General features: G+C 47.4%; 1 protein-coding gene across 1 annotated transcript; it reads left to right on the forward strand.

Annotated features, from left to right (window-relative positions):
- The first annotated feature begins 378 nt into the window (after nucleotides 1-378).
- Nucleotides 379-12260, forward strand: LOC133361714 (ubiquitin carboxyl-terminal hydrolase 10-like). Its single transcript, XM_061580715.1, has 9 exons — nucleotides 379-965; nucleotides 1271-1428; nucleotides 7967-8183; nucleotides 8513-8628; nucleotides 9210-9420; nucleotides 9734-9934; nucleotides 10519-10629; nucleotides 10784-10886; nucleotides 11459-12260. The coding sequence occupies exons 1-9, from the start codon at nucleotides 692-694 to the stop codon at nucleotides 11547-11549; spliced, it is 1482 nt and encodes a 493-aa protein (XP_061436699.1). The 5' UTR covers nucleotides 379-691; the 3' UTR covers nucleotides 11550-12260.
- Nucleotides 12261-12683: the final 423 nt, after the last annotated feature.

Below are 12683 nucleotides of genomic sequence, written 5' to 3' on the forward strand. Positions count from 1 at the left end.
CTTCTTCTTGCAGTTGGCGACCCCCGCGAGGGATCCCGCGGGGCTGTGCCCGGGACCCCCTCCCCGGATGAAGCCCGAGGCGCGGCGCGGGTCGCCGTGCCGGAGCTGACGGGAGCCGCGCAGGCGGCGGCGGGGCCGCGTCTGGGGGCGGAGCCTCAGGTGGGGGGGCGGGGCCCCGGGTGGCGGGCGGGGCGGGGCCCGCTGGCGCCACTCAGCCAATCACAACGCTGGGAGTGCACGGGGGGGGGGGGTCCTTACAAAATAATGATAGGCGACGTTTCAGGCAATTGCCCTTCTGCAGAGCACATTCATAGTTGTTGTCCCTTTCATAACGTGGCCTGTAGAGGGTGGCCCAAAGTCAGGACACGCAAAGTTATTGTATTTATCTTAACAAATCACAAAGGGTCATTGAGTTTATTTTTAACAAATGTTAAAACTGATATCCATTACCATTTTGAAATGCATTTAGCACCTTTTTTAAATTACAGCTACCTTTTTTGCATGCATAACAACGAACTGAACTCGTTCGTCTTTAGTCAATGGCAACTTCTTTGAATATTTTGTCAGTTTGGGGTTCCTCTAAAAATCAATCGTCTATATATATTTCAGAGACATTTAATGCAGATCACTTATCGGTTCATGGACTTAATTTGATTCATTTTGAAGATAATTCAGTCTCACGTGTGTTGGGATGCCAGTCCGGATGGGAGGATTAATTGTGGATGTGTTGACTGCGTTGCTGTGGCAGGGCCCAACCACGACTGTGGCAGCTGGAGCAGAGGACACCTCGTCCGGTAACGACCTCACGGTCTTGGCCCCCACCTCGTCCAACGAGGTGCTGGTGGCGGCCGACGAGTGGCTCAACACGCAACCCAGCTGCCTTCGCCATGGCTGGCCTGAACCCTCCCTGGTGCCAGCTACAGCACGCGATAACATCAGCGTGTCTGTGCTGCCTGCACCCCAAGGTGAGCGTGCGACCGCGCGACCTCGTGACTTCTCGTTAGGGTGGCAGCCACCAACAGAAGGGCCACTTTGGAGCCACTGCTGTTGCCCATCATGAGTAACACGGGGAGCTTAAACACCTATCAGACAACGTGACAGGCACATCACATTATTCTCGAATTTGAGCTTCATACTTCAATGTGGAGCAAAATCTTTCTGGTTAATGGTGGCACCACGGGTGCTGGCTGGGGCCATGTTTTATCTATAATCGGAAATGTAGACCCAGAAGTACGAAATGTGATCGCTGTGCTTCTTCTCCTTCTTGCAGATGGCGACCCCCGCGAGGGATCCCGCGGGGCTGTGCCCGGGACCCCCTCCCCGGATGAAGCCCGAGGCACGGCGCGGGTCGCCGTGCCGGAGCTGACGGGAGCCGCGCAGGCGGCGGCGGGGCCGCTAAACCAACCACAACGCTGGGAGTACACTGGGGTGGGTATTGGATAATGATAGGTGACGTTTCAGGCAATGTTCCGTCTGCAGAGCACATCACAGTTGTTTGCCCTTTCATACCGTCGCCGATAGAGGGTGACCCACAAGTTAGGACACACAGATCTTATTGATTTATTTAAACAAATCACAGAGGATTGTTTTGTCATGGTATTAATAATAATAACAAAAAAAATGTTAACTTTTAGACTAAATGCTTAAAACGTTGCAATTTCAGTGGCACGATGAATGAAACTTTTGGGCCAACCTGTATTTTGCACTCCTATCATGTGTTGATATTGTTCGTTGTTGTAACATTCTTACCTGCCCCAACTGGACACCTATACGAAAGAGCTTTATAACTCATCGGATTCCTCCAGTCTAAATATCTATTCTGATTATGATAATAATGTGTAATAAATATATAATGTGTGGTTAGATATAAAAAAGTGACGTTTCAGGCAATGGCCTTTCTGCAAAACACATCACAATTGGCCCTTCACAACGTCACCTATAGAGGGTAGCCCAAAAGTCATGCCACATCGTGTCATCATTTTATTTTAACATGTAACAAAGCATTATGTTGTTTGTTTTAACAAATGTTAAAACTGACTTCTGTTTACATTGATGCACGATGTACGAATGAGCAATCACAGCTGCCTTTTTTGCATACGAATGACAATCAAACTCGTTCGTCTCTGGTCAATTTCCTGTCCATGTTTTCAATGTCATCTGAAAATGAAGAAGAAAAATAGATATTAATAATAACATCAAGTTCAAGTTCATTTATTAGGTATAGCCCTGTGAGCCATTCGGCTCTTGAATCGGGTGCAACCACAACAAACAAAAAAACATGAACAAGAAAACATCTTAAAGTGACTATGTGACTATTTGCAAACAGAAAATCCAAGAAAAGACGGCAAAACATTGCAGAAAAAGCACCGTACACCAACGCTGTGGGATGCAAGTCCGGAGCGAAACATTTTATTTTAGGCCACTAAATAGCAGTGGCAGCTAGGGGTGTACATCTCCTCTAGAGCAGTTTTGAGTGAAGATATCATAGGTAGTGATTCAAGTTTCAGTTTATTGGCAATAGCATTCCAGACCCTGGGGGCATCAATAGAAAAGGCCCTTCCTCCAGTATTTGTACGGCAATAGGGAATCTGAAGTTGGTAAGTGAGCGAAGACCTTAGGTCAAATTTGTTCTTTGAAACTGAGAGGAGATCCCGCAGATAATCTGCGGATTTTTTTGTAAGTACATTATGAATAAAAAAGATCTGGTGCACAAGCCGTCGAACATTAACAGATGTTAAGTTTGACCCAATGTAGAGATCACAGTGGTGAGTCCTATATGGGCAGTTCAGTGCAAATCTTAAGGCCGGGTGATACATTGAGTCAAGTTTCTTCAGTGCAGTACTTGGGGCTGATTTATACACGATGTCACAGTAATCAAGTAGAGACAGTATGGTAGCTTTTATCAATTCCAAACGGAACATAGGGGGGAAGCAGTGCTTGTGTCGATACAGAAAACCTATTTTTGTCTTTTTACCAATATAATCAATGTGATCTTCAAAATTCAGTTTTGAATCAAGGATGACCCCAAGATACTTATAGATCTTGACTTGCTCTATTTGATCATTATTTAAGGAATGTAATTGGGGGAAAATAACTTCCCGCTTTAGTCCTGGTGAGGAGCATCGCGTAATTGCCCGTCACGTGACGGGTATTTTCACGTCGTAAACGATCCACTGTGTTGTGACTTTGTCGATGACGCCACCTCTGCCGTCTTCCTCCCTTTAATCGACGTCTTCTTTCGTCTCCGACGCTTCCGGATTCATCTGAATGAACTCAAAATTACGGAATGTGACGTACCGAATGTAATTTTATCTTCTCCGAGAGTAATGTATAACAAACCTGCAAATAAAGAATGAAAATTTGTAAATCACCTTCATCATTCTAATAGCTGTTGGAGTTTCCTTTCTGTCGGGAAGAAAGTAAACGAAAAGTTTCAATCGAAAATTAGTTTTGCAAACTTTTATTTTTTTCTCACCTGTGAGAGTGAATGAAACAATGTAAACACGCAGTTCTTGGCTTATGTTTGTTGCAAATGCGCAATTGTTGTGGTAATTATTACATTATTATTATTTTATGTATTGACTTACTGGATTCCCTATTTATGTGAATACTAAAAAATGAGCTGTTTATAACCCGGAAGGACGCGTCGTTGTGTTCACCAATTTTCGCTCAAAACGTGAGCAGAAAATCGCTTTTACCAAAATGAATTTGCACTCAGTGAGAGGAGCGGCCCTAGAGCAGCTGCTGCCAGCAACTGGCAACGCCCTCGCCAACCACCCAATGGGCGCCCCCAAACCCCAAGGGCAGATCCAGGCTGAGGTTTCTGGTAAACTGGGAAACATTTTCCCCCGATTTTAGGTATGATGATAACTTAATGTTTTAAGCGGATTTTTTTTAAACAGAGGAATAATGATTCGGTCTGTCCGTTCGCCCGTCTGTCCAACCAATACATTCTCAGGAATGTTGAGAAGTGAATTATAATTCATATTCCCGCTGTATGCGCACATGAATTGAAATAATGACATCGTCGTTATTTTATTTGTATGTTTACTGGTAGTAACCTCCTGGTTACACCAGCCCACAGGGGATTATTTTGTACGTCCGTCGTGCAGGGAGGAGCTGGGTGGGGAGGGTGGGGCTGGGTGGCGAGGGTGGGGCTAGGTGGGGAGGGTGGGGGGTGGGAGGGGTGGGGCTGGGTGGGGAGGGGCTGCTCACCCCGTGGTGCCCTTAACACGTTCCTTCGGAGTGGGCAGGTAGGAACTTGGTTGGACAGCGCGCCGATCAGGGGGGGTGGCAGTTGGATGAGTGGGCGTGTTTACCCTTCCCCCCACCCTCCCCGACATCGCCAACCAATCGCGGCGTATCTCGGTGTTCGGTGGGGAGTAGGCGTCAGCAAGGTAAGGTAATTTACCCTTTTTACCGGGTAAAAGGGTAAAGGTGTCAACATGCCAAGGGGTAAGGTAAAGGGTCGGGTAAAGGTAGCTCGGAAGAATTACCCGGTAGGGTAAAGGTAGCGCGAAGTATTACCCGGTAAATACGGTACCTTGTTTACCGCTAAAAGCTCCGTGGCGCAGTCCATGGCCTCCATTTAAGATGTAATATTAAAAAATATATTTTTTTAAACACGCTTTCATTAAATGTACGAGTAATAACAGAACTCCACGACTCCAGGAAGTGGCCCCGATAGAATATAGTACTGTTATCAGTATGCCATAAGTATACCAAGTGTGCAGTCGATACCACATTAGGAAGTGGGTTAAAATTGAGTTACAAGATTTGAGGATACGACAGCGATGACAACGACGACAACGACAACAATGACAACAAGCGTGTAAAATTGGAATCATCGAGAGTACTCTATATGAATAAAGCGCGCTATCTAGCATTTACCGTTATAAACATTTTTCATGTGTAGTACCCTAGTAATTACCCTGTAATCGGGTAATTTGTATGGGGTAAGGGTAAAAGGTAGGCTCTTGCTTTTACCTTACCTGCTAAAGGGTAAAAGGTAAGGGTAGAGTAATTGTATTGTGGTAAGGTAGAAGGTAGGGTAAAGGTAGGCTCGTTGTTTTTACTTTTTAACTTTTACCTTACCTTGCTGAGGCCTAGGGGAGATGCATGGGTGGGCAGAATTCCGGATATGCACGACAGACAGACAAATAATCCCTGGTGGGCAGTGTGGAACCTGTTGTTCCTACCTGTATAACACTCTAGGTAACTAAGACTCACACACACATACACTCACTCTCACACTCTCAAACTCACACACACTCTCACACTCTCAGACTCACACACACTCACTCTCACAGTCTCAAATTCACACACACATACACTCACGCTCAAACGCACACAGACACTGACATCTCACACTCTCAGACTCACACACTCACACTCTCAGACTCACACACACACTCACCCTTACACTCTCAGACTCACTCTCACATTCTCAGACTCACACACACATACACTCACTCTCACACTTAGACTAACAGACACACACTCTCACACTCTCAGACTCAAACAAACACTTACTTTCACACTCTCAGACTCACACACACACACTTTCACACTCAGCGTGGCGTTCGGGGGGGGGGCAGTTGGATGAGTGGGCATGTTTACCCTTCCCCCCCACCCTCCCCGACATCGTCAACCAATCGCGCGTTGCTCGGTGTTCTGTAAGGAGGGGATTGCATGAGTGGGCGTGTTTTCACCCCACCTATACCAGTGGCCGCCCCGCTCGGCGTTTTGGGGGGGGAGGGAAGTTGGATGATTGGGCGTGTTTACCTTCCCCCCACCCTCCCCGACATCCTCAACCAATCGTGGCCTTGCTCGGCGGTCGGTGGGGGGGGGGGCATGGGTGGGCTGCATTCTGATGCACGACAGACAAATAATCCCTGGTGGGCAGTGTGGAACCTGTTGTTCCAACCTGTATCAACGTTTAACCTACTCACACCGGCTTGTGCCTGCCCTCACAGTCGGGCATATTTGCGGAATACACCACGCCGCCGTTGACCCTGGCCATTGACCGTTACTACCAGCTCCCTCCGCAGGAATGTGTTTTGCTCGAATTTTTGGCGCCCCACTTAACTTGGGGCCCCAGGCGGCCGCCTGGTTCAACTTCATGAAGGGGTGGACGCCCCTGTTCAGTTACAATAACTTACTGGATTCTGAATTGATGTGAATTTTAAAAAAGTGAATATTGATTATTGATCGCAAGGGGAAAGGTCGGTGTTCACTCATTTTAACAAATGTTCACCGTAAGTGCGAGCAAAAGTCATCAAAGTGAAACTGCACTGAGTTCAAATTCAAAGCAGATTCTGCTCCTTTATTTCAATTTCTATTCGAAGTAAAAAAAAACTATTATCACGCACAAATTAACTGAATAGTTTATTTATTATTCAGTAATAGAGGGTGTCAAAACGCAAAGATAAAATACAAACACAGGGGATATTTTGGGAGAACATTGACTTTTCTTCTCACAACAAACGAATGATTAGTCACAATTTTAATCTAAGCCTTCGAAGAAAAAAAAAAATCTTGAGAATTGCATGGAACTCCACCGAGCCGAGTCAGTGTTACACGCAGCATGCAGAGTGTCAGGCGTTAGGCACATGTCACCGAAACTTTGAGAATAAAGTTAACTTTTAAAATAAATAATGAAAACGTTGTAATGTAAGTGCCAAGATAAATTAAATAACCCCGTGTCTTAACTTTTGGGCCAACCTGTATAATAATGTGTAATTAATGTATACTGTATGGTAAATTCACGTAGAAGGGAAGTAATAAAATAATAAAACATAATAAAATAATTCTCACGACGTTTCAGCCACAACGCAAGCAGCCGTCCTCAGGTGAAGAACAGGTCTGTCGAGAAGACAGAGTCTGAATGACAACCCCAGGCTTGGAGCGTCTTTTTAAGCTGGGTTGGAGGGGGGGAAGAGCGCCTTGACAAAATAATTTGCATATCAAGAGGAATTTAGCATATTTATGGGAAATGCGTAGGAGGTAGGCTGGGGTGTTTCAAAGTCATATTATGCCCATGCATTATGTAGGATTAGCAGCATCAAAGGGAGGGGGTAGGGGGTAGCATTAACAAAGGGAGGGAATGTCAAGGCGCTCTTCTTCCACCTCCAACCCAGCTTATATATATACTAAATTCCTCTTGATATGCAAACTATTTTGTCAAGGCGCTCTTCCCCCCCTCCAACCCAGCTTAAAAAGACGCTCCAAGCCTGGGGTTGTCATTCAGACTCTGTCTTCTCGACAGACCTGTTCTTCACCTGAGGACGGCTGCTTGCGTTGTGGCCGAAACGTCGTGAGAATTATTTTATGTTTTATTTTTATTATTTTATTACTTCCCTTCTACGTGACTTTACCATACAGTATACATTAATTACACATTATTATTATCTGTAATTATTGTAAAGAACCAAAAACATGAATCCCTGCAGTCACGAAAGCTTTAAATCGAAATGTATACTGTATGATTAAATATATAACAGGTGACGTATCAGGCACTGGCCCTGCTTCAGAGCACGTCACAGTCCTTCATGACGTCGTTAATAAGAGGCTGGCCCAAAAATCAGGATACATCGGGTTATAATTGTGTTAACAAATAACAGATTGTTATTTAGTTCAAGATGAATGCACGAATTATCTTTTAAAATTAAGTTAATATCTTAAAAAGTTTACAGCTGCCTTCTTTTGCATACGTAACGACGAACTGAACTCGTTCGTCTTTAGCCAATGGCCCCTTCTTCATAGACTATTTGGCGAGTTAAAGTGAGTTTGGGGTTCCTTTAAAAATAGATTATGTTTATATATTTGAGACATTTGATGCAGGTTGCCCATTGGGTCGTGGACTAAAATTGTATTTCTTTTGGTGATAAAATAGTCCCACGTGTGTTGGGATCCAAGTCAAGATGGGAGGAGTAATTGTGGATGTTTTGACTACGTTGTGTGGCAGGACCCAACCATGACTGTGGCGTGCGGAGCAGAGGGCACCTCGTCCGGCAACGACCTCACGGTCTTGGCCCCCACCTCGTCCAACGAGGTGCTGGCGGCGGCCGACGAGAGGCTCTGCTCCCAACCCAGCTGCCTTCCCCATGGCCTGCCGGAACCCTCCCCGGTGCCAGCCACAGCACGAGAAAACATCAGCGTGTCTGTGCTGCCTGCATCCCAAGGTGAGCGTGCGACCACGCGACCTCGTGACCTCTCGTTAGGGTGGCAGCCACCAACAGAAGGGCCGCTTTGGAGCCACTGCTGTTGCCGTTCACGAGTAACACGAGGAGCTCAAAACACCTATCAGTCAACGTGACAGGCGCATCACATTTTTCGCTACCTTGAGATTTAAACTTAAATGTGGAGCAACATCTTTCTGGTTAAGAGTAGCAGCACGGGTGCTGCTGGTTGGGGCTACTGAACAGTGCCATGTTAAACTTTCGTGGGAAATGTAGAGCCGTGTGTTTGTCCGAAGTACGAAATGTGATCGCTGTGCTTCTCCTTCTTGCAGATGATGACCCCCGCGAGGGATCCCGCGGGGCTGTGCCCGGGACCCCCTCCCCGGATGAAGCCCGAGGCGCGGCGCGGGTCGCCGTGCCGGAGCTGACGGGAGCCGCGCAGGCGGCGGCGGGGCCGCGTCTGGGGGCGGAGCCTCAGGTGAGGGGGCGGGGCCCCGGGTGGCGGGCGGGGCGGGGCCCGCTGGCGCCACTCAGCCAATCACAACGCTGGGAGTGCACGGGGGGGGGGGGGGTCTTACAAAATAATGATAGGCGACATTTCAGGCAATTGCCCTTCTGCAGAGCACATTAATAGTTGTCCCTTTCATAACGTCGCCTATAGAGGCTGGCCAACAAGTCAGGACACATGGAGTTATTATGTTTATTTGAACAAATAACAGGATTATTTTGTTATAGATAGTAATAATGATAATAGATACACTTTTAACTTCAAGAATACATAATTAAAACGTTGTAATGTCAGTGGCACGATAAAGGAAATATCCCTCTGTCCTAACATTGGGCCACCATGTATAATGTGAAAAATAGATTCTGTATGTATATATTTCTGGGACATTTTATGCGGATTGCCCATCGGTTCATGGACTAAAATTGGATTTATTTTGGTGATAAAACAGTTCCACGTGTGTTGGGATCCAAGTCAAGATGGAAGGAGTAATTGTGGATGTTTTGACTACGTTGCTGTGGCAGGACCCAACCACGACTGTGGCGTGCGGAGCAGAGGGCACCTCGTCCGGCAACGACCTCACGGTCTTGGCCCCCACCTCGTCCAACGAGGTGCTGGTGGCGGCCGACGAGAGGCTCTGCGCCCAACCCAGCTACCTTCCCCATGGCCGGCCGGACCCCTTCCCAGTGCCAGCCACAGAGAACATCAGCGTGCCTGTGCTGCCTGCACCCCAAGGTGAGCGTGCGATTACACAACCTCGTGACCTCTCGGTAGGGTGGTAGCCACCAAAGCAAGGCCGCTGTGCCACCACAACTTTTGCCATTCAAGAGTAACACGAGGAGCTCAAAACACCTATCAGTCAACGTGACAGGCGCATCACATTTTTCGCGAACTTTAGCCTGACACTTAAATGTGGAGAAAAATATTTCTGGTTAAGAGTAGCAGTACGGGTGCTGGCTGGGGCCACTGGATATCCACGCCAGCCCCATCGGCAGTGCAGCGCTCTGCGATGACGCCGGCTTTCGCCACCACCGTACCCTTTGTGCAGAGGAGGACGACGGCATTCCGGCGGCACGGCTCTCGTTGTTTGCGCCGGAGCGGCTGAACCTCCGGTGGGAGAGCGACGTGGGCAAGGGTGCCGGCCTGCGCAACCTGGGGAACACCTGCTTCCTCAACGCCACGCTGCAGTGCCTCGCCTACACGCCGCCGCTCGCCAACTACCTGCTGCTGCAAGAGCACTGCAGCACCTGTAAGTACCCTCCCTCCTGGCACTCTCGTTTACCCATCGGCTATTTTATTATCACGGTTATTTTGGCTGATGTGAATTTCACACTTGATAAGCTACTTCGTTGAACTATCATTCGTGGTCAGATCGCTTTTGAAGAAGCTAATAGCTCAGTCGGCTTTACCTGGTAGAATAAAAACATAGTTTAATTTGTGTATGTTTTTAAGTGGTTTGTTTGCCTTGCCTATATTTTGCACTCCTATCGTGTTTTTGTATTGTTTGTTGTTGTAACCTTTTCACCCCGTAACATTATTGGACATCTGCAAAAAAAGAGCTCCGTAGCTCATCGGATTCCTCCAGTATAAATCAGTAAATCAGTATTGTGTTTTTCATAAACACGTGCACACGTGGCGAACATGTGTTTAATAGGCTGCACAGATTAAACTTGGGCTTATAAAGCATCTTGTGATGCAATTGGTACTTAGACACAACATTAATTGCGATTGTTGCTGGTGCCAGGTTTCCTCGCGTTTGTTGTTACTCCCCAACTGGGCTGAGTGCGAGTGGCGTGCGCTGACGGATTGTGCCACCTGTGCCCTCGTTCGCAGGCCAACGGAGCGACTTTTGCCTGATGTGCGTCATGGAGCGTCACGTCGTCAGCACGTTCAACAACTCGCAGACAGTTCTGACACCCAAGGTCATCACTAACAACATCACGCGTGAGTCCCAATACTAAGTTATCGCCGCGATCCTTCGCCGTCTGTGTTCCAAATCCTTTGCACCGCTCCTTTTGAAACGACTGTTGGGGAGCTCTTGAAGGATGTCATCAGATCCTGTATCTGTCACTTTGTCCCCATGTCCATTTCTCTGCAGGCATCGCCAAACACCTGCGCATTGGGAGACAGGAAGATGCCCACGAGTTTCTGCGATACGTGGTCGATGCCATGCAAGCCTCATGCCTCTATGGCCACAGCGAGTGAGTACTGCGCGCCAGTCAACATGCGGCAGTCGTTCTGCAGTTCGGTACCTCACGGCTTCCTCTCGGTTTTCTGCACGATTGTACTTCAACGTCTGTGAAAAGCTACTCACACTTTTGTGTGAACACCTGGGAGATGCAGAGGACCGGCCCTTCTGACACCACGGTTCTTTGACCTTGGCCCTGACGTGGGCCATCTTTTGTTGGCGCATTTCACGTTGCCTATAAATACCGGGGGATAAATGTCTCGAGGTCGGTGGCCCCTTCACATCATTCCTCGTGTTGACGGGTAACACATGGCATGCAGGGCACAACAAAACTGCCGGGCAACAGCACCGCGTGATGGCTGCCAGCTTGTCCCCAGCTCTGTGGCTGTGCCGTGAAGGTGGCTGCCCTGTGCAGACGCGACCACGTTTCGTTGCCACAGAGCACGTGTTGCAGTGCTGAAGGGAAAGAGTGAATCAACAGCTCGGGCAATGGTGTAACTTTCACACATGCGTGTGCATCCGGTAAAGGTGTTACTACTACTGCTGCTGTAACCACCATGTGGTGTCGTTCTCTGTGACTGGCAGGCTGGACAGATACACGGAGGCTACCACCCTCATTTACCAGATCTTCGGGGGTTACCTTCGTTCACGTGGTAAGTTTTGCGCACTCCTCTAGAAACTTGTTAACCGCGAACAGTAAGTGCACCATCACAGTGTAGACCTGCTCGCGTTGCAGCATTTACACTCACACACGTGCCACACGGAATAACCTTTTACCAGTTGGTGAAAAGTAGCGATTACCTATGTCAGTGGGGAGCGTGCATTTAGTTTGACTAAGACACATGTGACGTCCCTCCCTAATGTGTGTTTGCTTTGCAGTGGAGTGCATGCAGTGCTGCAATGACTCCAACACCTACGACACATGCCTGGACATCGCACTCTATATTAATGTAAGCAATGAGAAAACCATTTCTTAACAGTTATACATGTACATACGGTGCGAAGGAGGTTCAACATGCACACATCAACAACAACCGCCATTCGCCACTAAATGGCGATGATGTCACCATGGCACTTGTGCTAGGCTGAGTGCACTTTAAGGCCATGTGAAGTGTCGAACGCCTGCTGGCAGGTCACGGGACAGACCCAGGTGCCATGGATTGACTGAATGAGATGACTGGCTGATGTACTACCTGTGCCCCCTTCTGTGCCAACATACATCACGCAGACACATCGATCAGCCACTTAACATCCAAACACACTGCCAGTACCGTGCATCATCTCGTTTATTGCGGTCGTACGATTTAATACAAGATGCGGATTTTCGGAGTTGCCGTCACAATACAATGTTTATGGAATGCTTCTTAAGGGTCTTCATTTGCCTTTCACTCTGTTGGGCAACAGAACTCATCGCATCTGGTGGAGGCGTTTGGGGAGTTTTCAACGAGGAGATTCTGGATGAATACACCTGTGCAAGGTGAGCGGGCCGTCGTGTTTCGACACCCTGCAAACATTTGTCGTTTCAAAAGTCTGCAGATTAAATATATATCTCACGATAATATAAACAGAAGAATATTAATTATGATAAATATTTTAGAACATAATATTAGTTTTACTAAAAAGTATTTTATAAATAATAATAAAAATTACTAAAATAATAGTAAAGAAAAAATTACAAGAAATGTCGTTTAAAAGTTGCCCTCATCGGTTGGGGAACGCGTGCAATGTCTGGCGTTGTTGTTGTCGTGCAGGTGCTGTCACAAGGGGAAAGCGACGAAGACGATGGCTCTCCACCGCCTGCCCAACGTCC

This window comes from Lethenteron reissneri, unplaced genomic scaffold, assembly GCF_015708825.2.
Source record: "Lethenteron reissneri isolate LAM-NWPU_2019-01 unplaced genomic scaffold, ASM1570882v1 scaffold_1207, whole genome shotgun sequence".
NCBI classification, from domain to species: Eukaryota; Metazoa; Chordata; class Hyperoartia; order Petromyzontiformes; family Petromyzontidae; genus Lethenteron; species Lethenteron reissneri.

Bases quoted from the DNA above. Each gene is read 5' to 3' on its own strand.
- LOC133361714 (XM_061580715.1), top strand. From the start codon at position 692: ATGCCAGTCCGGATGGGAGGATTAATTGTGGATGTGTTGACTGCGTTG. The intron at 966-1,270 runs GTGAGCGTGCGA...TCCTTCTTGCAG, and splicing joins TGTGCTGCCTGCACCCCAAG to ATGGCGACCCCCGCGAGGGA. The intron at 8,184-8,512 runs GTGAGCGTGCGA...TCCTTCTTGCAG, and splicing joins TGTGCTGCCTGCATCCCAAG to ATGATGACCCCCGCGAGGGA.